Source organism: Falco biarmicus, chromosome 5 (assembly GCF_023638135.1).
Source record: "Falco biarmicus isolate bFalBia1 chromosome 5, bFalBia1.pri, whole genome shotgun sequence".
Classification (NCBI taxonomy): Eukaryota; Metazoa; Chordata; class Aves; order Falconiformes; family Falconidae; genus Falco; species Falco biarmicus.
In genome coordinates this window covers 66,466,216-66,490,139 of record NC_079292.1, presented here as the reverse complement: position 1 = coordinate 66,490,139, position 23,924 = coordinate 66,466,216, and the positions used below count along the sequence as shown (strand labels likewise).

The 23,924-nt window shown below is 38.9% G+C and overlaps 1 protein-coding gene across 5 annotated transcripts in view; it reads left to right on the top strand.

The window, feature by feature from the left end:
* Positions 1-5,789: 5,789 nt before the first annotated feature.
* DNM1L (dynamin 1 like) overlaps positions 5,790-23,924 on the top strand; it is a 39,296-nt gene continuing 21,161 nt past the window's right edge. For 2 of the 5 annotated variants that reach the window (XM_056341564.1, XM_056341562.1), the window contains exons 1-2: positions 5,791-6,019; positions 17,367-17,514. In XM_056341564.1, coding sequence (XP_056197539.1) covers positions 5,918-6,019; positions 17,367-17,514 — 250 coding nt within the window. In that variant the 5' untranslated portion in view covers positions 5,791-5,917. Of the gene's footprint in view, positions 6,020-17,366; positions 17,515-23,522; positions 23,562-23,924 lie in introns of all 5 variants that reach the window. The other 3 variants (XM_056341561.1, XM_056341563.1, XM_056341565.1) reach the window with 3 other exon arrangements.

Here is a 23,924-nt window from a genome sequence, read left to right as displayed (position 1 = left end):
ATTTATGCATTTGTAATGTAAAAATACCCCATGGCTCAAGAAACAGAAATTGTCTTGGGAGCAGAACCTGGAATTACCCTTTCTTTCTTTGGCCTCCCATAGCCTCACGTTCTCTTCTGCCCCTCCCTACTCCTGTCTCGAGCCAGGCAGTCACAGCACTTTTGCGTGGGGAATACAGGAAAATGAACTCTCTTTTGGATCCACCAAACACTGAACTTGTATCTCTGATTTTGTGAGCTTGTGTTCTAAAGTAAGGCTGGATGTTTGTGCTCTCTTTTGAACATGTTTTAGCATAGTATGTCCATTTTTTCAAATTCTAGGTAAGGGTCCCTGCTTCAGGGAGATAGGTTTTGGACTCTGCTACCGAATAGAGGAGCCTTCCACAGCGTTAAATTAAATGAATCACCCTGTGATGGAAGATTTCAACCACAATTTTGTTTAAACCTATTGCCTAGCTATGTAGAACTACCTGCTTTGCCTGTTCTGCATTACTCACTTGTTCCTTGGCTTGCAAAAAAGAATCCAAATCTTTTAGCTCAAGGCTTTGGGCCACAGCATTTACAAAAGGCTTACCTTACCTATGTTGTATTTTGGAATTCAGTTTCAGACTAGCACTACTCTGGTCCTATTAACAATGCTCTTTAGTGGTTGAAGTGCATCTTGCAGTTCTGTGTCACATGGAAAGAGTCATATCCATGTGCTCCAAGACAATTCTGTGACAATAAGCAAAGCATGGCAGGTAAGACATCCAGTGTCAACTCCAGAAATGCAACTCTGAGCTGGAGTAAAAAGCTTTAGATAAATACACCTGAAGTATCCATTAGTCTTACATGCAGGCTGTGATGTTGTAAATCACATATATTTGATAGTTCTATTTCCAATTTAGACTTAGAATGGTACCAATCATAACATAAAAAGCAGCATGAACAAGAAAACATCTATAATAAAAATAAAAATTAAAAACCCGCTCCTTTTGGCATACTATTTTATCTTAAAAAGACCACAGGAGATAGCCTTATTTAAAATACTAGACCCAGAAGTAGAAGATACAAGCTCCATTCCTCCTGAATACCAGCAAGCTTTATTTGGGGTAACATTTGGTTGGGGTAAGGCTTCTTCTGTTTTCCTTTCTAGTTAAAATGCCTCAGCTGAATGCTAAGTCTGCTTTTTGTTTTTCAATAAAAAATTGCTTTCCTGATAGCAGACAGGAGGTTATGGGCTTTATTCCCAAAACCTTTGTCCTTTAAAGTTAGAAGTCTTCACCTTAAAATTGGACTGCACACCACTGGAGTGGTGAAAATCATTCACTGAAGCAACTGTTACTGTTGGTTTTGTTATTCCAAGAAATCTGACGACCACAGTTGGCAGGGGGAGGCAGCACTGTTGTACAGCAGCTCAAAAGGATGCAGAGATTATTTTCATCTCCAATGGAAGCTTTTACCTCTGTTGGCCTTGTCAGAAACACTGATGCCTCACAGAGTGCTCGGGCTTTGTTACTGATTGATGAACTTTGACTGCTGTGTTTGCCCTGTGGCTCTTACCCTCTGTGCCCTGCCCCTTCCTTAAGGTGAAACCTGCTTTCCTTTCTGCATGCGTGTTTTACGAGAAGTTGTGTTAACACCCCAACTATTGAAGGAATTTAGGTAAATAACTTTCATGTGGATAGAGTGAAAGAATAGAAGGAACTCTGTTGTTTAGTTCCTCATATCATCCAGCAAAGTTGCATATTTGCCCCAGGTTTATTTTGTTTTGTCAGAGGCTAGGTCTCAGCACAGGTAATATGTAACTTGGGGATTCCTTCTTCTGTGACCTTCTTTCAGCCGCTGAAATGGGTAGAAAAGCTCACTTTGCCAACTCAATAGAATCCCTGGGCTATGTATTTGAAACCTCTGATTTCTGTTTCTTCTGGAAAAAAAGAACAATCTGTCAGCTTGGGAAATCTGTGTAGAACATCCAAATGAAGGGTCATCCTGTCAAAGGATTTCAGGAATTTATTTATCTTCACTTCTAATGGTGTTCGCTGTGCAGATGTCTGGTATAAGTGCTATGAGAAAGTGTAACATCTGCAATGAGGCTGCTCTGGAGAACACAAAACCACCATTCTTTTTGGCTTCACATAAAAATCAGGCTCTGCAAGACCCATATACTCGCTGTGTTGCATGGTTCCAAACGGTGACATTACCAAGGAATAATTTAAAGAAGTATTTTGCTAATAGTGTTTGTGCAGTATGTATGCAGCACAAATGCTATGTTACATACTTGATACATTTCAGTATGGTAATCAAGTATTTCTTTCTCAATACAAATACAATGGCAATGAAATATCCTTTACTGAGATGCTAGTTTGTTGTTTCCTTGTTTTGCAGAAATGAATTAAATGGCAAATGACTTGTCCACTACTGTCAATATGTCAATATAAAGAGGCTCCAGCTGTCTGAGCAAAAACTACTGAGTAAAAATGGAAGCAGATTATTATGCAAAACTATAAAGAATTCATATAATGGAGAAGAAAGACTGGAAATTTTGTTCTCCTGACTTCAAACGTAAACCCAAGGAAGCTTATAATGAAATTAGAAGATGACAGATTTACAACAGACACCAAATTGATGTTTTACACTATGCATAATTAGATCATGGAATTTACTGTCATAGGACGTCATTGGAGCCAAGAATTTAGCTTGATGGGACAAAAAACTATTACACGGTAAATGAAGCAATCTAGTTTCCAGTAACGTAAAGCGGAAGAAAAAATTGAACTGTCTACTTCCGATCTTACAGCAATACCAAAATTATTTAATAAACGATTCGGGAATCAGATCTTATTACATTGCATTTTTATATTTTCCCCAGACAGCTGATGCTGGATGGTCTTAGAGATGAGATTCTGAGGGAGTTTGATATCAGGGGCAGATTCAGTGTGGCAGTTCCTGCTTTCTCCTGTCAATTAACTTTAGTAAATAACCAATCTAACTACTGCCTCTTATCAGATCTTTGAGCTTCTTGCTGAGTACAATGTAGGCGGGCCATGGAAGGTTAGAGTTAAAGCTACAGAAGGCCATTTCTTGTTAAAATGTTTGGTTTGGCACAGTCCTCAACTGGGCTGAAGTGCTGGATTTTATAAATTGGTGCAGTACATGACAGTTCATAGCAAAAGCACTTCCAGCTTTTTAGCCAGAAATGTACAACATATTAAGCTTTGCATTCTGGTGTTTCTCAGTCTTGTATCTTCTTTAGTACTTTCTTGTTGCTTTCCTTCATCAATTCACTTCCTCCATCTGTGCTGTGCTTCTCCATTTGGGTATCTAGCCCTTGATAAGACTTTTGACATCTCTGCTGGGCAGACTATGTTATCTCAACTTGGTTCAGCAACTGATATTTTCGCTGTGTGATTCTTGAAATATTATTCTGATAAAATTCTAAGAATAGCCATACTGGGACAGATTAAAGGGTAAGCACACACAGTGCTTCTGCATGATACTCTCCCAGCTTCCATCCATTGTCAGCTCAGAAACATCCAGAGCTAGTTTTGATTCCTACATAGCTATTTATTTATATGCAATACATTTCCTTAAACTTGTCCAAACATCATCTGAATGAATTTAAATTTCTACTGTCTACAACATTCTTTGGCAAGGAGCTCAATAGGTCACTGACCCACCTATGAGGGGCTACTCTCTTTATTTTGTTCTGACCTGGCTCCTAGTTTCATTAGACACTCCCCAAACACTTTATGTTGGAAGGGAGGGTAAACAAAACTGACACTCCAGGCTGATAATGATTACACAGACCTCTAATCCTCCCTACTCCTCCCCATTTCTTTTGTAGAGTGAAGACTTCTAGCTTAGTGTTGATATTGAAGCTGTTCCACAGTTTTCATCATCCTTCCTGTCCCTCTCTGACCCTTTTCCATTTCTACATTCTTTCAGAGATGTCCCACTTCTGGTCTAAATTAAAACATAAACCAGGTTGCACTTTCTCCATTTCACAGTGGTGTCCATGAGGTCATATGGCAAAATGAAAACATCAGGAAAAAAGAGATACTCGTAGAGAAATAAGCTAGTGTTATCTACTTCAGGTGCCAGCAACTTCTATTTCTGTGCAACTAGGATGCTTTTTTTTCCCTGTTTTTCTTCTTTCTTTTCTTTTTCTTCCAGGGAGTCAAGGAAGGAGAGGAAATGAGGCTCCACACTAGCCAGGGAACAGCAAACCCTTTAGAAAGAGTATTTGCTGTGTCAGGTGTACAATGCAGGGAAAGTTCGCTGTAATCCTGGAAGCTGGAGAAGAAGATGCCAAATGGCATCCTGGTATTAATGATCTCTGAGAGCAACTGGCTGAAGCACACTGAAAGCTAATGGGTGAAACTGCTGGATAATCATGTCTGTACGGCTATGACAAGAACTCCTCACCAAGAGGTCGTTCAGGACCTTCTTCATAAAATGTTATGTGTTAGTTGATTCTCTCTGTACTGGCATACACCAGTTTTTGAGTGTTTCAATTTGCTTAGCCATCTTTATGCTTTATGTATAAAGCACAAAATGCCCTCTGACAAGCAGTGTGAAATTTCCTCATTCTAAAGAATGAGAAACTTTGTTGTAAAGATATACAGAGAAGAACATACTTCCTTTGTACGTTCTTTCCTTCAACATTTGAGAGTTTCAAGACACGAAGACTGGGAAAGAGTAATTTGTATAGAATAACAATACAAATTCTAATGCCATCCAGAACTTCAAACTTTCAGAAGCATTTTTACTATGTTGGCTTCCAAGAAAGGACAAGCCAGAATTTAACACATTGAACATGCTAGCATATTCATAATTTATCTTTGAGAAAATGCACTCAAGGGGAAGACATTTAAATATTGGAGACTCATTTGTTGTGATCTCGCATCACAAGTCATCCTCTGTGTCATTCTATCTTTTTGTATAACGCAGCTGAGCAGTAGATCTCACTGTTTCCCACTCCCCATGCCCTGCCAGACACCTCAACCAAACCTAATAGTATTCATCTGAGTTAGAAAATTTCAGATGCAGATTAGCCAAGAGACTGACAGTGAAAACAAAAATATCCACAGAAAAAGCAAACAGAATAAATATAGCCGTTTTAAATGTGTCTATTGCAATTTTCAATACATGAACAGCAATGGGAGAATATCCTTTTTGCTGCACAGTTTGAAGGACCTGGTCTTCTCTGGTTATTTTCTCCCCCTGAAGAGACCTCCATAACGCTTCCTCCTCACTCCCAGCAGTTTTATTTTCCTGCTCGGTTGGTTTTGCAACACCAGACACCGACAGGGTCCAGCAGTTTGTCATCCAGCACCCTTCCTTGCTGTATTCAGGCCGTGCCACCGGCACACCTGGTGAAGCAGTGGGGAGGGCAGGGGAGGCACGGTTTGGTTGTTTCCTGCTTCTCAAGGGTTTTCAAAACGTTGTGCCTCAAATAAACGTGGCCACTCCACACTGCTTGCTGAAATCTGGCGAGGCCTGCCACCCAAACACCCCCAGCTGCGCTGCTGCTGGGGCTCCCTTGAGGGGATCGGCTTTGTCGCACCAAAAGGTGGAGTAAAACCTGGGAATGGCTTGTAATACACGGCCACAACGGCAACGCTGCCTTATCCTCGAAGGCCTTTGGGCCCTGGGCGCTTGCCAGGCAGAAAGCGGCGGCCAACAGCCCCCAGCGCGCCGCCGCCTGAGAGGGCGCCCGCACATCCCACACCGCCCCCCCCCGCACTACAGCTCCCATGATGCCTGGCGGCGGCGGCGGCGCGGCGCCCCGGGCGCGCACTGCCTGCTGGGGGCCGCGCCGTGCGCGGGGGCCGGCGCCAATGGCGGCAGGCGGAGAGGGCGGCTGACGGGAGCCGCTGCCCGTCGCGCCCATTCATCGCCGACGCCTTCCCCGGCCCTCGCCCTCCCCCGCCGCTATGGAGGCGCTGATCCCCGTGATTAACAAGCTGCAGGATGTGTTCAACACGGTGGGGGCCGACATCATCCAGCTCCCGCAGATCGTGGTGGTGGGCACGCAGGTGAGGCGAGGCGGGGCGGGGCGGCGGGGCAGGCCGGGGCCGGGGCCGGGGAGCGGGCGACGCCGGGCTTGGCCGCCTTGAGGGCAGACTCGGGGCGTCCGTTGCGTCGGTGCTGCTGACCTGCCTCCGCCAAGGGCACGGGGGCGGCCGGGACATCTGCCGCGGCCGCTCGCTTTCCCCCGCCGCCGTTCCCTCGGCGAGCTCCTCTGCCTCCCTGCCATTTGCAGTGCCAGTGCCCCTTTCACCCCCCGCCCTCCCCTCCGGCTCTCGGCAGCCGTTTGAACGGCCGAGGCGCTCGCAGGGCTGCCGGGGCGGCCTGGCCCTGTGGCCCCGTGTCTGCCCCCGCACCACGGGCGTGGGTGGCGCCGCCCGCCCGGGGCCCCTGCCGGCCCTGCGCCCCGGCGGCTGCCGCGGGTCGGTGGCGGCCCCTCGCTGGCAGCCGCCGCGAAGCGGGTCTCAGTCACAGGGATGCGGTAGCGGAATGGCATCGTGCCCGCCTGGGTCGTTTCCCCGTGCTGCGAGTTCTCCTGCCGTTCGCACCTCTTTGTCTTAGCTGGCGGTGGGGAATGATGGTGGGAGGCGAAGCCAGCCGTTGTTGTCTCTAACGGTGTGCGCGTCTCTGCCCGATAGTGCTGCTCCTGGGCCCGAAGATAGCTCAGACCCGTGCAGATCTATTCAAATGGGATGCCGTTCTTCGGCAAAACTTTTGGCAGCAGAACATGTGTGACCAGAACAGCAGCAGTCATAAGAGAACTGAAAATGAAACGTTAAACCCAACTGAAACTTGAATTAATGGATCTCTCTTTCTGTGTCTTGAAATTAACAGTATTTATTGAATGTGTGATGCTACCTGACAGTACGATGCCCACCTAGGACAGTAATACCAGCAGCTGTGCAGTCAGGGATTTCATTATATGACTTAAACCACACAAGCTGTATATTTAAAACTTGCACGTTGCTGAAGCATGGAGTAGGTTTGCTGAAAGCCAAACACTAAACAAACACTGAAGTGTCAAACTGGCTGGGAGACAGCCAGCTGTCATTCTGTTTTACCAATACAAATCAGATTCGTTGAGTTTGTATCAGCCACTTTATAAAATAGATCTGAAATACTTGAATTGGGTGGGAGGGACTTCGTGCTGTTGAGCTTTATTAGGTACTTGCTATTTTTGTAGCTGACAGGATTCAATCGCTTTATGAAGACATTTGTTTTCCATTACATTAAAAATCATACAAGCAAGCTGCTTTTTTGTTTGTTTGGGGTCTGTTTTAGTTTAGTTCTGCAACAAAGTGCAACGCAGAGGTGTGGCGTTTTTCTCTGTAAAATAAATAAAGTATTCTTTTGTTTCACTTTATGAAATTCATTGAAGTGGCATTTTTTTAATTATCATCCTTTTAAACAACTTTGTCCTAGTTAACTTTTTTTAAGTGTGTACATTAGATACTGAGAGTTAAGACAGTATTGACATGCATTTGACTTCAGTAGTTTACCCATCAGTATTAATATCCATTTAGTGCTGTATTCAGTATATTCATAAAACTCCTTGAATTAGTGTGATATTTCTTAGCATGCCAAAACAAAGACTTCTATAGACTCCAGGAAAATACATAGCGAAATTTCTGGCAATTTGTATCTTGTTTTTTTTTTGTTTTGGTTTTTAGTCAGGGTTGTTGGAAGAAATAATCGTATTTACTGACGTGGTAATTCTGTAGGTGGTTATTTTATGCAGTTAGTCTTAAAATAATTTAAATAAAGTTTTTTTACTTTATTCATTTGAAGTTAGTTTATTGTAGACCAGATTTGTGGAGATGTCTTAAATATGGCCTTAGAGCTGATAGTTTTACTGCTGGTAGCTTGCTTCCATGTTTTATTGAGATATGCCTTGAAACAGTCTTGTTTCTTGAGATGTTTTTGGTTATGTGCTGTGCAGCCTTTAAGTTTGTTCACACAGTTGTTTTGTTTGTAGCCCACTGGCATATGCAGGCTTTACTTCCTCCTCTTTGAATAATATTCACAAAGAGTTTTGAATTTTGCACCTACATTTTTATTCGTAGGAAACAAATGCTACTGGTTAAGATTTCTGTAACTCTGTTAATTGATTATGCTTTTCACCCCCTTTTTTGGCCTGTTGCTTTTCTTAAATGACCTTTTTATGTATTCAGCAAGGAGAAGAAAAATGCTTTTTAAAGTAGTTTTTGCTGTTTCTTTTTCTCACCTGTCATATGTTTCTTCTCTACCCTTTTCTTTGTGCTTGTGTCTTTCTTCAGTTCTCTGTGCATCTTTCTACTTCTGTGCATCAAATTATTCTAGAGTATGTACAACTAGAAACTGCTTATAATTCTTAATTTAGCTTTGAATGTTTTCTGTTTCCCATGTCTCCTTTGCCCCTCCTCTGTTGTTTTGGGATTCATTTCCTACAATCCTTGTGTTCTGAACAGTAGAAGCATCTTAAAATTTCCTCTTTCTAGATGGATTTTGGTACTAATTACAAAATATTTATCAGTAAATGTTACACACTCAGATGGCCTCTTGTACTTCTTCTAGTGGTGTTCCTGTGACTCAGTCATGTGAGAATTCCTTTTCATTCTCCACATAAATACCATGTAAGTTATTTCTGTATCTAGTACAGGGTCTGTTAAGAAAACTGAAGACTCTACTGCTGATAGAACTTGGAGGGCACCCTCAGACTGCCAACTTTTCATCACTATTTCAGGGTTTTTTTGCCGTTCTCAGATAGGGGTTTAGTTTTTTCTTTTCCTCATTCAGTATTTCAGTTACATTTTTAGAACTGTATTACTGAAGTGCAAATAAAATGTCCATGCTGGGAATACTATATAAACAATATTTGTTCAATAATACTGTAATAACTAAGCTTCTGATGTGTTTTGTACAAATGCTTTGTGATCAATACCGCCCTGTTAGTCCTTTACAAGTACTGAAGTGCCTGAACCAAACACATTAAAACTATAATTAAAGGAGGCAGGAGGACGAAATTTGGTTAGTTATGGCCTTTTGTATGTTAAAGGTACACAGATGCTGTCACAAAAATGAAATGCCCACACTACAAAAGTGGGCATGAGTTTTAGAATAAATTAAAAAAAAAACCCCACAACCAAACAAAAAAATCTCTACCTAGAGATGCGTAGAAATTAATTGGGGTTTTTTTGGTTTTTTGGTTTTTTTTTTTAGTTTCTTAATTCTTGGTATCTGTTTTGCATTTTTAAAAGTCATTAACTTAGCTATATACAAAGTTATTTAGGAACTTCTTCCAATACTGAAGTTATAAAACCAAATTGTGGGCTTTGTTTGCACTTGGTAGTGTTGATTCTAGTAGAGACATCATGGTGAAATTGATCTAGCAACTAATGAAATTCAGAATGAGATTTTTTTAAATTACCTTCCAGATGTACATATATATAGTACTTTTGTTCAGTCTTCAGTTAATGCTGTTTTGGGACTTTAAATGGGGAGGTACAGTTTAACATAGGCTGTTTTGTTGAATGTTTCCATCAGAAAAAAATGTTTCATTAGCTGCTGTGATTGGCTCACAGATGAGCATTACACTTCATTCTTTTTTTTTTAGCTGTTTGGAATAAGTATCATGTTTGATATTTCAGTGCTAAACCATTTTTTGTTGCTGAGGAGGAACATTTCTTGATCTGAGATAACAGATAGCTTGAGCATTTGAATATGTATAACTGTATATTCTCTTAGGCTAAACAGGATAGTAATTTGCCTGTTAAGAATTTGACAGCAGTAAGAATCTAATGTATGGTCCTGACTACTTATGAAGAGAAGAATTCAGTGGATGCTGTATCAAAGCATCTGGTCTGGGAGAGGCTGGTACTGTGGTTTTAAACTTCAGTTGCCCTACAAAGCTGTGACCTTTCCCTGTCAGGGGAACAGAAATTTAAGCCACTTCACCTTACTTGGTTTGTTCAAGGTATCCTACATTGTGTTGGCAAAAAGCCAGTTTTAGGTGAAGGAAATTCCTGCTTGTACCAAGCAACCAGGACAAACCCCATGCCAAGCTGGACTCGGGAATATCTTCCTTCCTTCTCTCTTGTGTTTGGTTTTGGTTTTTTTTGTTGGGTGGCCTTTGGTTTGTTGGTGGTTGTGTTTTGGGTTTTTTTTTCGCAGGGATTTCAAGCAGATGCAAAAAGACATTGTATCTACATTTGTAAAAGGGGATGCAACTAGAGCATGGCTTCAGCCCTGGCAATGCTGCCTGGGGAGAGCTTGGTTTTTTTCCCAAATATTTTGCATAACTGTTTTCCTTTTTGCTATCCCTTCCTCCTGTCAGACCAGGCCCTGAGCCATTCTGGTGCCTGTTTCAGACAAGCAGCAAAGTGAAGCTGACATTAATTAGCTGGTTACATTTACCAGATATAAAATAGATTTTGCTGCTATAGTTATATAGTACAAAGAACATTTGGCATTTTGCTGTTTCTTTTCTCTGATGGGCCCTCTCAGTTTCTGAACAGCGATACTTTTTAGGTCCTGAAGGCCGCTATGATTAGAAGGATAGCGTTTTCGCTGTGCTATGTACAGACTTCAGATTAATTAAAATTATAGGTCTAATAACTGATGTTGCCTTCAATCTCTACAGATTTTTAGTATATTAAACATCTTTTAAATTGATCTTTGGCTTTATTTTGCATTTTTAAATTTGCAGATTTAAATTGATTTTATTGTTTGCAAGTGCCCAGTTATTTTGGAAGAGTGGAGAGAATGTGCAGTTGTAGAAGGATGTGAATTAAATGGTTCTTTTTCTTTTTTTCCCTTCCACTAGTTTTGTATGCTTCCTGCCTGGGTCCTGTTCGTCTTGTGATTGGCAATTGTTTTTCTTGGAAAACCTGTATTTTAATTAGAATGGATGGACCTTGTATCTTGTCCACAGGATACAGTGCAAAGGAAACATGTTTTCAGGAAAAGTAATGGGAAGAATATTAAAGCAGACAGCCCTGGCAAATGCGTTTCAGAATCTGGAGAGAAAATGGCTTTGAAGTTCTTAGAAAACATTTGGCATATAGTAGCCAAAAGGTTGATTTGCTTTCTCTTCATAGTTATATTTTTTTAAATCTTTCTTGTTTAGAACTTTTAAAATTTGATAATACACATTGGCTTTGTTTTGATTAATTTTACTGAAAAAGTAATGAATATAGTAGTATAAGCAATACTACTTCAAATACCATGGTTCCATGATCTGACCTAAAGGAGTTCTTTTTTAATCTATCTTTAAATTACATGAGTTACTTTTTTCTTAAGTATTGGAGGACTTTGGCAATTGATGAGTTGAGAAAGAATACATCTGCAAACCTTTTATCTATTTACTGTTGTTTGGCATATATTTACATTTTGATATGATGCAAATACATGGTTCCTGAAGAATTTAGACTGAGCTTTGTGAATTCAGGATTTCCTTACTACTTCTACATAAGCTGTCCTTTGTGGAGGGAGCTCCTGTGGCTTCCAGTTTCTTTGTGACTGATTCAGGAAAGCTCTTTATTCAAGTGAGTGGGGAATGGCCTGCAGGAAGAACAGTCTTGTAATCTGGATGAGATCTATTACAGAGAAAATATATTTTGCAACATCCAGCAGTGCATTATTTCACTGCTTTCTCAAGTTGGGATCAGCCTGTTAGCTCTTCTGCATCTTTCTAGAAGTATAATTTTGTTTCAAAGAATGTCTTACAATAATTCATCGGGCCTGCTTGTAACTTAAAAATTCTTTTCTGATTAGTAAATGCATTTTTAAACTTGTTGGCTGCTTAGAACCAGCCTACCTTGGGGTGTTCCTGGTTCACACAGGAAAATTTTGCCACAATAGCTATTACAACCAAAGCAGTTCCCTTGTGGAACTGCTCTGGAATTGCATGTGTGCTGACCTTTTATTTCAGAATAATTCATGTTTGTAAAACAAAGAAAGAAAAAAATCTTCCTGTTTTTTAGTTATAGTATGTTGAACTCTTCCAGGATAGCTACTGCAGAGAACCTATTTTCAAAGTATCTGTTTGGATAATGTTTCTGTGGATGAGATCCCTGTAAAAATGTGTTAGCTTATATTTCCCAATAACAGAATTAAAATTTAGTAAACCATATATGTATGTATTGCTAAAAGCATGATTTAGCCAGTAAGGCTTTTACAATTTGTGTATGACAGAAACTGCAAAATTGCCACCATTCTGTCTTGGGTGTCAAAGTAGATGCATTGCTTTTCATAAGAGAATTCTTCAGGAATTACCATGTCTCACTGAGAAATCTCTCCTACTTCACAGTTCCTTAATGTTGTTCTCAAATATTTATTATTGTTGTACCACTGAAAAAGTCATAGGGAATACTGTGTCGTCCTGCAGTAAACTTGTATTGTGTTGCAGGAGTTCTTTGCAGTTTTTTTCCCATTTGTTCAGATAATAAAAGATTTATTAGTTTGTGCTATGAAAAGCAATGGACAAAGTTTATACCCCCTTCAACCAATTTTCTTGTTGGAAGTTCCCCAGTTATTTATTGGACATGTTTCCTTATAAAGATTTTTTTCTGCAGATGCTTTATTTACATTGGCTCCACAAAGCATTTACAAAGTCTAAAAATAGAAGGAAAGCAGCAGGTTCTTGTAAGATGACTTAAAATCTGCAGCCAATAGAAGTCCACTGTCATTTTACTAACTTGAAATATGCAACAATCAACATTCTGAGCAAATGACTGTAAAAAAAAAAATTATGGATCTTGTGCATCAATGATACTCCAGGTGAGTCTTGTGTTTATTGCCTTCGTGCTGCATGGACTTCATAAGACTAAGAGCAAACTTTGGCTTATTTACTAAGCTAATCGGTGGGATCCAGTGAGTTAAAGAACAGCTAAGCTCAAGAGACCTGGTATGCCTTTAAGGAGAACCTCGTTGGAGCACAAAACATTTGTCAGTACAAATGTCCAGGAAAATGAGTAGACATGTAAGGAGAGCAGTGTGGAGGGAACTCATGACTGAGGGTCAATGCAGAAGACTTTTGCAAGAGGTAAAATAAGGACAAGCTCATTCAAGGATATAAAAATACTGTCTGCATATGCAGAGATGGTATTAAGAAAGCCAACATTCCACTAGAGTAACTTGTAAGGGACATCAAAGACAACAAGAAGAACTTCCAGAGCTGCATCAGCAGTTAAAGAACTAAAAAAGAGAAACAAAGGAAATACAGGCTCGGTGCTGACTGTGAACAGTGGATATGGCCAAGGCTGAGGCAGTTGGTGCTTGCTTTGCCTGGGTCTTCACCAGCTGGCCCTTCTAAGCCTTTGAACCTATAGATGGGGCCTGAAGTGGAGGCTAACTATCAATAGTGGATGACAATTGGGTCAGGGTTCTCTTTTGGATATGGGGAAAGCATCTTTGCATGCCTGCGGGTGTAGGGCACAAGTCTTTAAAATTAGGAATGCTAATGAGGACTTGGAAGTAGAAGAAAGCCAGTGAAGTAAATACTTGGGATGAATGTGAATGGTTGTTCAGAGTGTTACTTCAGAATTTTCAATACAGGTCTCTTCCATTTGACATGTCAACAACCTTGAAGTATTGGTGAAAGTATCATCTCTTGCTGTTCATGACCTGGACAACTATAAAATAATGCACTGTTGTCTGCTGCTTCTGAATTCCTTAAAAATGTGGCTAGTAATACAGCAGGCTGCAATCCAGATTGTCTCATAAGAATTAAGGTAATGGATGGGAATGAGTTTGATACTTGAGGAGTGCACGCAGTTAAAATACGCAGAGACAAGTAAAGAAGAAATGAAGGACAGGGAGGCAGACGCAAGATCATTAGGGCTGCTAAACAGTAGAGATGTTGGCCTTTTGGAGCAGATCACAGTTCTTAAAGATTTCAGCTTTTTAGTTTGTGAGAGTACGTACACAGTTGTTTCCCTGTTATTCTACCTTTCATCCTTGATTGTTTTAGATTAACCTGAAGATTATGTTAATAATGATGAAAATATAACTGTTAAGGAGGCAGTGAGAAAGCTGATAAGATTTACATCATATATAGTGTCAGAGTGTGTTGAAATAAAATGTTTTAAGTGTCTGTTCATCATCTTTTCTTGTCTTAGTACTTCTGGGAAAAATGCGTTTACCATCTGTTAGACTCAGGTGCTTATCTGTGAGACTGATGATGCTTAACAGAGCAGAGTGTTAAACACTCAGCAATGGAAGTTTGACAGAATGGTTAAAGCAGCAACAGACAGCAAGATGCCCTCTTTTTTTTCTCTGCAGACTGTATAAAATTCCTCTAGATATCACAATTTAAAGTTATTTATAATTAGGATCCGATACTAGGGTGCAGAGGAAAACCTGACTGATCTGCCAGAAAAGCTTAGAATTTGTTAATGCTTTTTTTTGGACCTGTCACGAAACGAGTTTATGGGTTTCAGTCTGCTTAAAATAGTGACGAGCATTCCAATGAGATGACAGAACAAGCATGATGCTGCTGCAGACTTATTTCTAAAAATTTTGGGGAACCTTTTGGTAAAAAGTATTACTCTGTCTACATCTGTTATATGAAGGAATGGCTGAACTGAATTTGTATTCTGAGCAGACCTATATCCCTCACTTCCTCCCACTGGCAGAAAAAGATCAGCGTTGTGTTTACTGCTTTTCTTACCATGTTCCCAGACAATTCTTGGTACTGGATGTGTATGAGGCCCAGATGAAGGAGTGCGTCATTAGATACTGTATTATTTTCCAAGAACAGACTGCTTTAATAAGGGAACATAATGCAATTTGAAACAAATTTCCGGATCTGTGGAGTACTGACTGTAGTGTCTCATCTAATATATGACTTCACATTTGCAAAGGATCCAGATCATTTCTTCGAAGTGATAATTGTGGGAGTGGTGTAAAACATAGTGGTTTAGTTTGATACGTAGTTTGGTGCATGCCTATCTCATCTTCCTGCAATACCACTCTTTTGGAAAGACCGATGAGCAGTAGTGTGCAACAGCATGTCCCATGGATTTTGGTGTCCTGTCTTGAGGTTCTTGGTAAGGGCTTGAGCTCTCTATTGCTATCCTTTCTCTACTTGGATCATACGTTCAAGAGAAGCCACTTCATCTGTCTCACCTCCAGACCTTTGAGACTGAGTGATCATTCTAACCGTGTGTAAGAAATCTTGCTCAGGAGGTGTTCAAAATATTTTTTAATGGATGAAACTCTGGTGGTTTTGGTTTTTTTTTCCCCAGTGCAGCTGATGAACCTTTATCATGTCTCATCTTTTTGAGCAGGCATTGCACTTTTTTAAAATTATGAAGTTTGTTAAGTGGTTTGTTTGTCACACTGAAATTTTATGGCTTTTCACATTCTGTAATATCAGTAATTCTTTATAAGTAGGCTACAACAGGAGCTCTCTCAGGGAGGCTTCCAGATCTAGTTCATGCTTTGGCCAGGTTATTCTTCAGTTCTCTTTGGTAAGATTTCAGTGTCCAATGTCCTGTCATAAGCTCCTTGTATGGAAGGTGCCCAAAGTTGGTTGGAGAAGGTCAGTTGAAGAATAGAATTATTAATTACTTTCTAGGGAAGTCTTTTGAAACAAAAAATCTTAATAAGGTATATTTCTGTTTCCTGTGACCCTGTACTTCTCCCTACTCTTTCTAGACAGTTGACCTCGCTCCTGTCAAATTTGACTTTGTGTATATTTTTCAAAGTAAATTTGTCTGCATTGGGTTGTTATTCACCTGACATTGTTGATAAAACAGCATTTTTCTGTGCTGTAAAGCATGGTTATAAAGTAAAGTGTTAGAAGAAGGCTTTCATTTGTTGTCATTGTTAAAGCTTTCTAGGGATTTGGGCTTATATGCAGAAGCATGCAATAAACATTAAATACAAGTCCCGTTTTAATAGATTCTAATGCTCTCACATAACATGTTTCTGTCTTCTCTTACTGCACTAGTAGAAAGGTGCTGTTTGCTAGTGCTGTGTTACTTGATTTCTGCAGATCTATTTTTCATTTTTAGAAAAGTCACCTAAGATGTCACTAAATGTATGATATTTACAAGATATTCAGTACTGCTTTTATTTCTGTTAGGCTAGGTTATGTACTCATGATTTACTTAAAGTCTTGAATTAGTTCTTTCAGAATTGGTAAGCTGAATTGAGGCTGTATAGCAGTAATGCACATTGGAGCTGTCAGAAGCATGTGTTGCTTGCGGTGTTTTTTTTAAGAGAATTGTTTGGTAGTAGCATTAATATAGAAGCATTTGTTAGCTGAGGGCAATGATTGTCAGAGCAGGTTTTCACATGGCATGCCCACGTTGAATTCCCAGTTGCAGAAAACTGGGAGTTTAATAGACAAAATCTTATTGTTCAGACTTTTAAAGTATTATGTTGACTTCTTAGAGTCAATTGTTGTTAGTTTTAACAAGGTAGTAGTCTTTAATCAGTCTCAAAACCTGTGTGTTCACAGCGATATGGTGGTCCATGTCGCCCAGTTCTGCATTTTATACAGAAGTGCTACAGGAGAACATTTTAAATGTAGACTTTAAAAGCAAATTTGTAATTCCACAGCCTTTAAAAGTATTCACAGCTTCTTAATTGTTTGTTATTATGTAGACAGATGTTTGCAGTCAATTCGTAAATACTTATAGAGAGGGTGGGAGAGACAGTATTAAACGATGTTTGTTTATATATTTAGTATAAAACAATGTCTGTGCTTATTAAGCTGATACGTTATTTAAAAAAAAAAAAAACAAACCCACAACAAAACCAAAGGAATAGAAGACTGTAAGAGCTTAATGTACTCGTATGTAGTTAATATCTTTTTGTTCATGCTCCTGTTATTGTTAACATGGCCATCCCATGTTAGCACTAACTGGAGGTTAGATTCCATAGTCTACAGAGTGGAGTGTTACTGCAAGATGTTAAAAGATGATGTAGTAGAGGACATAGTTTTCTTTATAATGCTCAGAAGGAAATTCTTCTTTTCTTTTCCAAAAATATTTCTGGAGAGATTAGTATTTGGGGTAGAAAATGTTAAGTAAGATATTAGTTTTTCTGAGGCATATTATGTGTTTAACTTAGCCTTAAGAGATAGAAAATACATCTATCTACGTGACTTTTAAGTGTCCCATAGTTTTTAAGTATCCCAAACAGGTTTAGACAGTTATTGGTATATAGCAGGACTCGTGTCCTTCACTGCCTGTGCAGTGTGATACAGCTGTGTTAGATGCAGTGAGTCTATCAGGTGCTTCTTTAGGTGCTGTATAGCAGGGGACAGAATACAGCACTGTTTGCAGCAGTGATGAAAGCAAGCTAAAACTAAAATACTGCAGCATTTTGTTGTTTAAGAAAATCATGTAGCTGTATTCCAATTTTCAGAGCAGTGGAAAGAGTTCTGTGTTGGAAAGTCTTGTGGGGAGGGATCTGCTCCCACGAGGTACTGGAGTTGTCACCCGGAGACCCCTTATTCTGCAGCTGGTGCATGTTTCCCCAGAGGATGGTCGGAAAACAGCTGGAGATGAAAATGGTAAGTGTGATCCAAGAGTGTGTTTTGCCTTGTAGGAAAGAGACTTTTAATTTTTCTTGTTCATTTGACTGAAAAATCAGTTGTAATCTTAAAACTTGTGTGCTTTTAAAAATTTACTTGGAAGAAGACATAGCTGTTGTCACATCTGTTCTGTCCATTTAGCAAATGTTATGAAGTCAAAATCTTTTGGGTATTCAAAATATCTTTAATGTTTTAAGCTTTCCTGTTTCTTCTTAGGGAAGGCTTTTGAGAAAAGCAGGCCGAAGAAAGCATTTTGGTTATGGTAATGATTGTTTAGATTGTAGAGAACATTATTTTCTTGTGTGTTTTTCTTTTCCTCCTCTTTTGCTGTATAAATACGTTTTTTCCTTGAGAAGATGAGTAAGTGATGTTTTAGAAGGTTAGGAAATAAATAAATTCTGAATAGAGCAGAAGAAGGAGAAATGAAAAAACGTTGTAGTAGGTCAGGCAGAATTTAATGGGCATGTTCTGTAGCTTACAGATGCTACCTTACTGGACTGCACTGAGAGATTCCAAGTGTGTCAAGAACAACAATTCAAATGTTCTGAAGCTGTCTGGTTTGAAGGTTGTCTTTTGTAGTGTTTCTATCTTATCCCTCAGCAGATCAAGAAAGTAATCTCAGTTGTCCCTTGGGAGTTTAAATGTTTTTTCTATACTAAATAGTTCTCTTGATCTTATGAAAGAGCAGCAGAGGTATATCCACCTTCTGATCGTGAAATAAATCTTAGCTTTTTGATGTAAATAGTAAAGAATACACAGGCTTTTGATGGTGTGATAATATTGGGACTGTAATTACTAATTTTTATTGTGTTCAATTTTTTTTGAGTTGATTTCTAGCAGTAGTAAGTCAAGGTATCAGGAATTCTTTACAGTATTTATTTTCATGTAATATTTATAGCTTTTGGTTTCCGAAGACCAGTTACTAGTATTGTGCAGTTTGAAAGGTTTAAGCTCTAATTTTCATTATTGCCATAAGCAGAGAATACAGTTTGGGTTCATAACAATTAAGAACTTTTTGTGTGCAAGCCAGGATGTGCTGGATTGTGAGAGGTTGTAGGACAATTCAGGCTGGAAATTGTTTCAGGAGGTGTGTTGTCCAACCTTCTCAAAAAAGGGCCATCTCTGAACTTAAGACCAGGTTGCTTGGGGCTTTATCCAGTTGGATCTTGAAAATCTCCAAGGGTGGAGAATTCAGTCTTTGGACAGCCTTTTAGAAATAGCACATTGGATCTCTTTATATGTGGCTCTGTTACTTCATTGTGCTGTGTATAGTTTCTAGTACTTTTCAGAATGCATTGATTCTGAGTTGCAGGATCTTGTTCTGCTCTGCAACTTTACAGGTATAAAAGACAGTTTTGTAATCAGAATAATCTGAGTCAAGGCAGAGCCTTTCTGTTGCAGGTTGAGTTTGATCTGGGGATTCAGTTTTTAAATTTAAAATGGGGTAATGATATTATTGCATAAGGTTGTAGGCTAAATTAGTATTTATAAGGCCAATTTAGGTCTCTGGGGAAAAATAAATCAATATGTAAGATGTATATGTTATAATGTCGTCTTGATGTTCCTTTGAGTAAGACATGGGCTTGTTTGGTAGGAACAGGCAAACCTTTATGACTTACCAGTTGCCTTTGAAGTGCTTCTTTTCTCCATCCAAACTTCAAGCAAATCGTGGTCTAAATGGTTTTGTCACTGGTCTGGTTTAGCATATGTACAGACTCTGGTGTTACAGCTGAGAAGATGGGATTCAGTAGCTTGGAAAGAAAAAAGATGGAAACCTCTTATCATTAATAATAGCCTTATGGGCTATGCTGCCTATATTATTCTATGTATATAAGTCACTATATTATTAGAGGTCATTGGTTTTTTTTATTATGAGGTGGGTGTTGAGGTAGGGTTGAATACGTGTTCAGGATTTCCCAGAAGGAAATCTACCCATAGTCTTGCAGAAAAGTATTTTCTCCAGATGAGAGGTCTGGTCTCTTGTCCAATATTGAATTTGTAAAGGAGATTAGTCTTGGCATGCTGCTTTCTGAATGTGCTGGTACTGAACTCTGTATGCACAGATACTTCTATGCAATTGCTTCTTTGTTTTGTGATATGTCACCTTTAACTGTACTAATGCTTGCTCTAGATATGTATTAGTATTACATACATCCATTTAAAAATAGTCCTAGTCTGTGGTTCTTACAAGCTTAAATTTTGCCTTTGAGTGTTTGCATTCAGAAAGGTTCCCTGTTGTTAACACAAAGCGCTTTGGGTTGCTGTGGTATTTGTTTAAGCATGGACAATTGCCTTGTCTTTATGACTGAAGGAAAAAATTACGTATCTCCCATAGCTTAATTTTGACAACTTCTGATGCTTGTGAACTGTCAAAAGTATCAGTTTGTATCAATTTACCATTTTTGTTTGGCTGGTTTAGGGGTGTGTTGGTTTGTTTGTTTGGGTTTTCTTAATTTTTTTAAATTTGATTCTTGGAAGCACGTTGGGAAAGACTGTTGAGAAAGAATTGCAGCCAGATACTTGAACTAACTTCTGATTTTTTTAACATGCAACCTTAAGGTCATCTCTGCTGTTGCTCAAAGTCAGTGAGGAGCTATGTGATACCCTTGTATGGTAGTCACTGCTGTAAATCAAGATAGTCAGAAAACAGCAGAGGGATGAATTTTCCATTAAATTTGAAGTGCTGTGTTTTCATAACATGGTATTTCAGACTGGTGCATATAGTCTACAGATGCATGTGTGATGTGCAGGAAATGTTCTCATTAAACTTTTGTTGTTTATTGTTAGCCTGTAGTGATTCAGCACGTACAGTATGTTTCATGTGGTGATAGCCCACTGTGGTGTTCTCTTATCAAATTGCAAGAGAAGCAGCATTTATGAGAGAACTAGGCCTGGTCTCATAAATTATTAAATTGGTCTTATAGCTAAGACCTATTCAGGTGGCGTATCCACTTGTTAGGAAATGGAAGAGAGGAAGGAACGTATGAATGGTCAGTTAGTAAATGTTTATAGGCTGGGTTTTTTTTTGTCCAAGATAGGAAGCCAAACATTGTTCAAATTCTGAACAGAGAGAACTGATGTGGAACACAGGAATATTTAATACACATCTGTTGCTTGCTAAATCAACGCTGTTTTTTCAGCTTTTTGCACTCTACTTCAAATAGGAATCTCTTACCCCTAGCTCCCAAACAGTGTGGTCTGCTTCCTTGTTCTTAGCTTTGTAGAAGCGCAAGAAAGAGCTTTAACTCAAAAGAGCTTGCCATCTAGTTAGCATCAAAGATGGAAAAAATGGTACAACATACAGAAGGGATTGGAGAATGTGCACATTTTTTCACAAGTTGGGGTTTATTTTTTTTATTTACAGAAAGAGGGCAAGGAAAGGATGAGTTGATGGGGGGAAAAAAAAGAGTTCAGATGGTAGTCTGCTGCGTCCAAGAGCTGTGAAGTTATGGGAACTAGAAATCTAGGAAAACAGATAAGATTCTTCCAACTTTGCTGATTTTTATCCTTTTTAGTATTTGAGATGTTCTCATTGCCGTGCTGCAAGAAATTGTCTATGGTGGTAGCCTTTTGTGACTTTGAACAGCTTCTTTGTGCTCCAGATGTGTGTGAAGAACATTTCTACTGCTTTAGAAAGGGAGAAGAGAGAGAGGAATAACTGAAGTCAGTTAGCATTGTGCTGTATTTGAGCTTCTTAAAGGAGCATTGAAGCATGGGAGGCAACAAATAACCTATCGATGGAGGGCAGTCCTGAGAAAAATACCAGAATCATGTCTAGTTTTCCAGTATATTGGGAGTTTTTCAGGTCTTGTTTCAAGATACGAAAAGTGAGAAAAGGAAACAGACTGTTGCTTTATTCAGATGTGTTTTTTGAAGGGCAGGATTTGTTTGTTCTAAATAGCTGCTGGTTTCATAATTTCTTACAATCTGTAATACTTAATTTTATAATGACCAAAATGTCATATCTGCACACTTTTATCTAGCATTGAACCTCTAATGTAACTGAGTAATTCACATGAAAGTTTTAGCAGGAAAGCTTTCAGAAGGTAACATAACCAGAAGACTGATTTGCCAGTGAAATGAGTGATAAAAAAATAGTTCTACATGTAAACCAGAACATTGTGTTGTTGCATGTAAGCTAATTAAAATATTTTTTCCTTCCCTGAAGCATTCTTGCATTTTGAATAATGCAAATCCTTCCTTCTTTCCTAAAACCTCCTTGCATTGAGCTATTGGGAAATTTTTCTCAAATATTAAAGGGGTGTTAGTACAGACTTCCTCAGAAGGGTGGGGCAAGAGTTTCCCTGCTGTATAAAATTTTATACTTTGACCAGATGAGATCTGTGCACCTTGGGAGACTGTGTTTATTCCTTAACTTTTTGTCCTCCTCTTTTTATGTGCACTAAGGCTGAGGTTAAGAGAAAGCCATTTATCAGGGCTTCAGTCTTCTCTTCTGTGTAGCACAGAAAACTTGCAGCTTGTTAAAGCTTGAAAAATTTTCAGTCCCCTTTGATCCATAGATGTTAACAAGTTAAAATGCAACGCCTCTGACTAGAATGCATCTTTGTTACATGCATTTTAAAAAGTTAATAGATTCTACTAAATCAAAACATTTCTTTATACGTAGAACTAAGCCTGGTACCTAGCTGCAAATTCCTGTGCCACCACAAAACCGTAATTGAAGACTAAACCATGTGTCCTAGGAGGACATCATCTCCTTAGGAGGGACATAACAGGAGAGTGCTTGGTCCTCTCCCAAATGTAATGGTGGCAGTATCTTGCTGTATCTTTTTCTTCCTCATTTTATACCTGTCTTTACTTTGTTAGATTCAGTTTTTAAGAGGGGATGAGCAATACAATCTTGAAGATACTGTAGTTTCTTCCCATATTTGCATTTTGCTTTATTTCCTCTGAACTGTAACTATACTAAACCTGTATAATAACGTGGAATTAATGAACCCTTCCGTTCTGCACTTATTTTGGAGACTGGTATGTAGTTTTGCCTGTTTACCAACCAAGACAAACAAACTGCCTCCTAACAAGGGTTTCTTCATAGCTTATGCACCTGCAGAACAGTAAGGATAAAAGTAGGTTTTTAAAAAAACTTTTTCCTTAATGGTTCCAGTCCATCTAAATCAGCATAATTCTGTTGATGATAAACCTTTGACTTACCTACCTGAGCAAGACATTAAAATAACTCACCAGATGTGCTAGGATTTCCAAACTGATGAATTGATTGTTGCTGTGCTACTTGTGTTCTGTGCCAAACAGGCATGTGCCAAAAATGTATTCTCTTGTTTGTTTAGATTCTTGCACTTCCATGGTGCTGTACTGACATCATATAAAAATACAGAGTTGTAAAGTCATCAACCCTTCAATAAAAAGTTGGGTTTTTTTGTAATAGGATTTCCATAAATATTTTGAGAAAATCAGAAGTTGAGAATGGTGATAGCTAATATTGTCTCTTCTTAAATCTGTCTCAGAAGTACTGTTTTTTTAATTGAGCATTAGAAATATTGATGCAAACCCTCAGATTTCTTTCCCATACAATAGTATTACTTCCAGTGACATTAAAAAGGTTTCTTTACTCTTACTTGCTCTTGCCATGAGTAAATGATGAGAAACATACATTGCCAAAGAAGTTCAGCTTTGCAGAACTTGATGGTGCTGTTTTCTGTGTGCTCAGATAAAAATATTGTGAGCTGTTGGAATTAGATGAACAGCAGTAATAAAGTCATCATGAAGTAAACTTAGTTGTATAGAATATCTGATTAGTATGCATCATTTATCAGTGTTTAGTTAAGGTCTTATATCTGTGCATATTGTTAATGTTATACATTCTCATCAATAGTAGAATAGCATGCACATCTGTCTGCATGCATTTGTGATCTTTGTAGTATGTCTGGTACTGAAAGTTAATGAAATGCTATATTAAATATGATTACAAATTTTAAACATCATTCAATGCTGTTTCTCTTTAACTGCAGACCCTGCTACATGGAAAAATCCAAGACACCTTTCTAAAGGTTGCCTTTATCCACTTGCTTTTTCTCCCTACGCATAAAGTGCATGCTTACATACACTAGCCACGTACATTTCATGCCACTTTATGGCTGAATACACTTTTACTTTTACACTTTGGCTACTGTGTTGATTGATTATTTTGCTGAGCCTTGTTGTCTGGTTGATTTTTAGTTTTCTGACCTTGTTTGCATTAGAATGAGATGATTTTTGCTTTTCTTCTGTGCCGCTGCTGCCTCATAGAATTTCCTGCACTTTTAATTCCCAAATCCTTTAAAAAAATCTCTATTGATCTTGGATTTCAACTTGAGTGGAAAAAATGTTTTGAAAGATTACTTGATTTTAGGTAAGCAGTTGTTTGTCATATG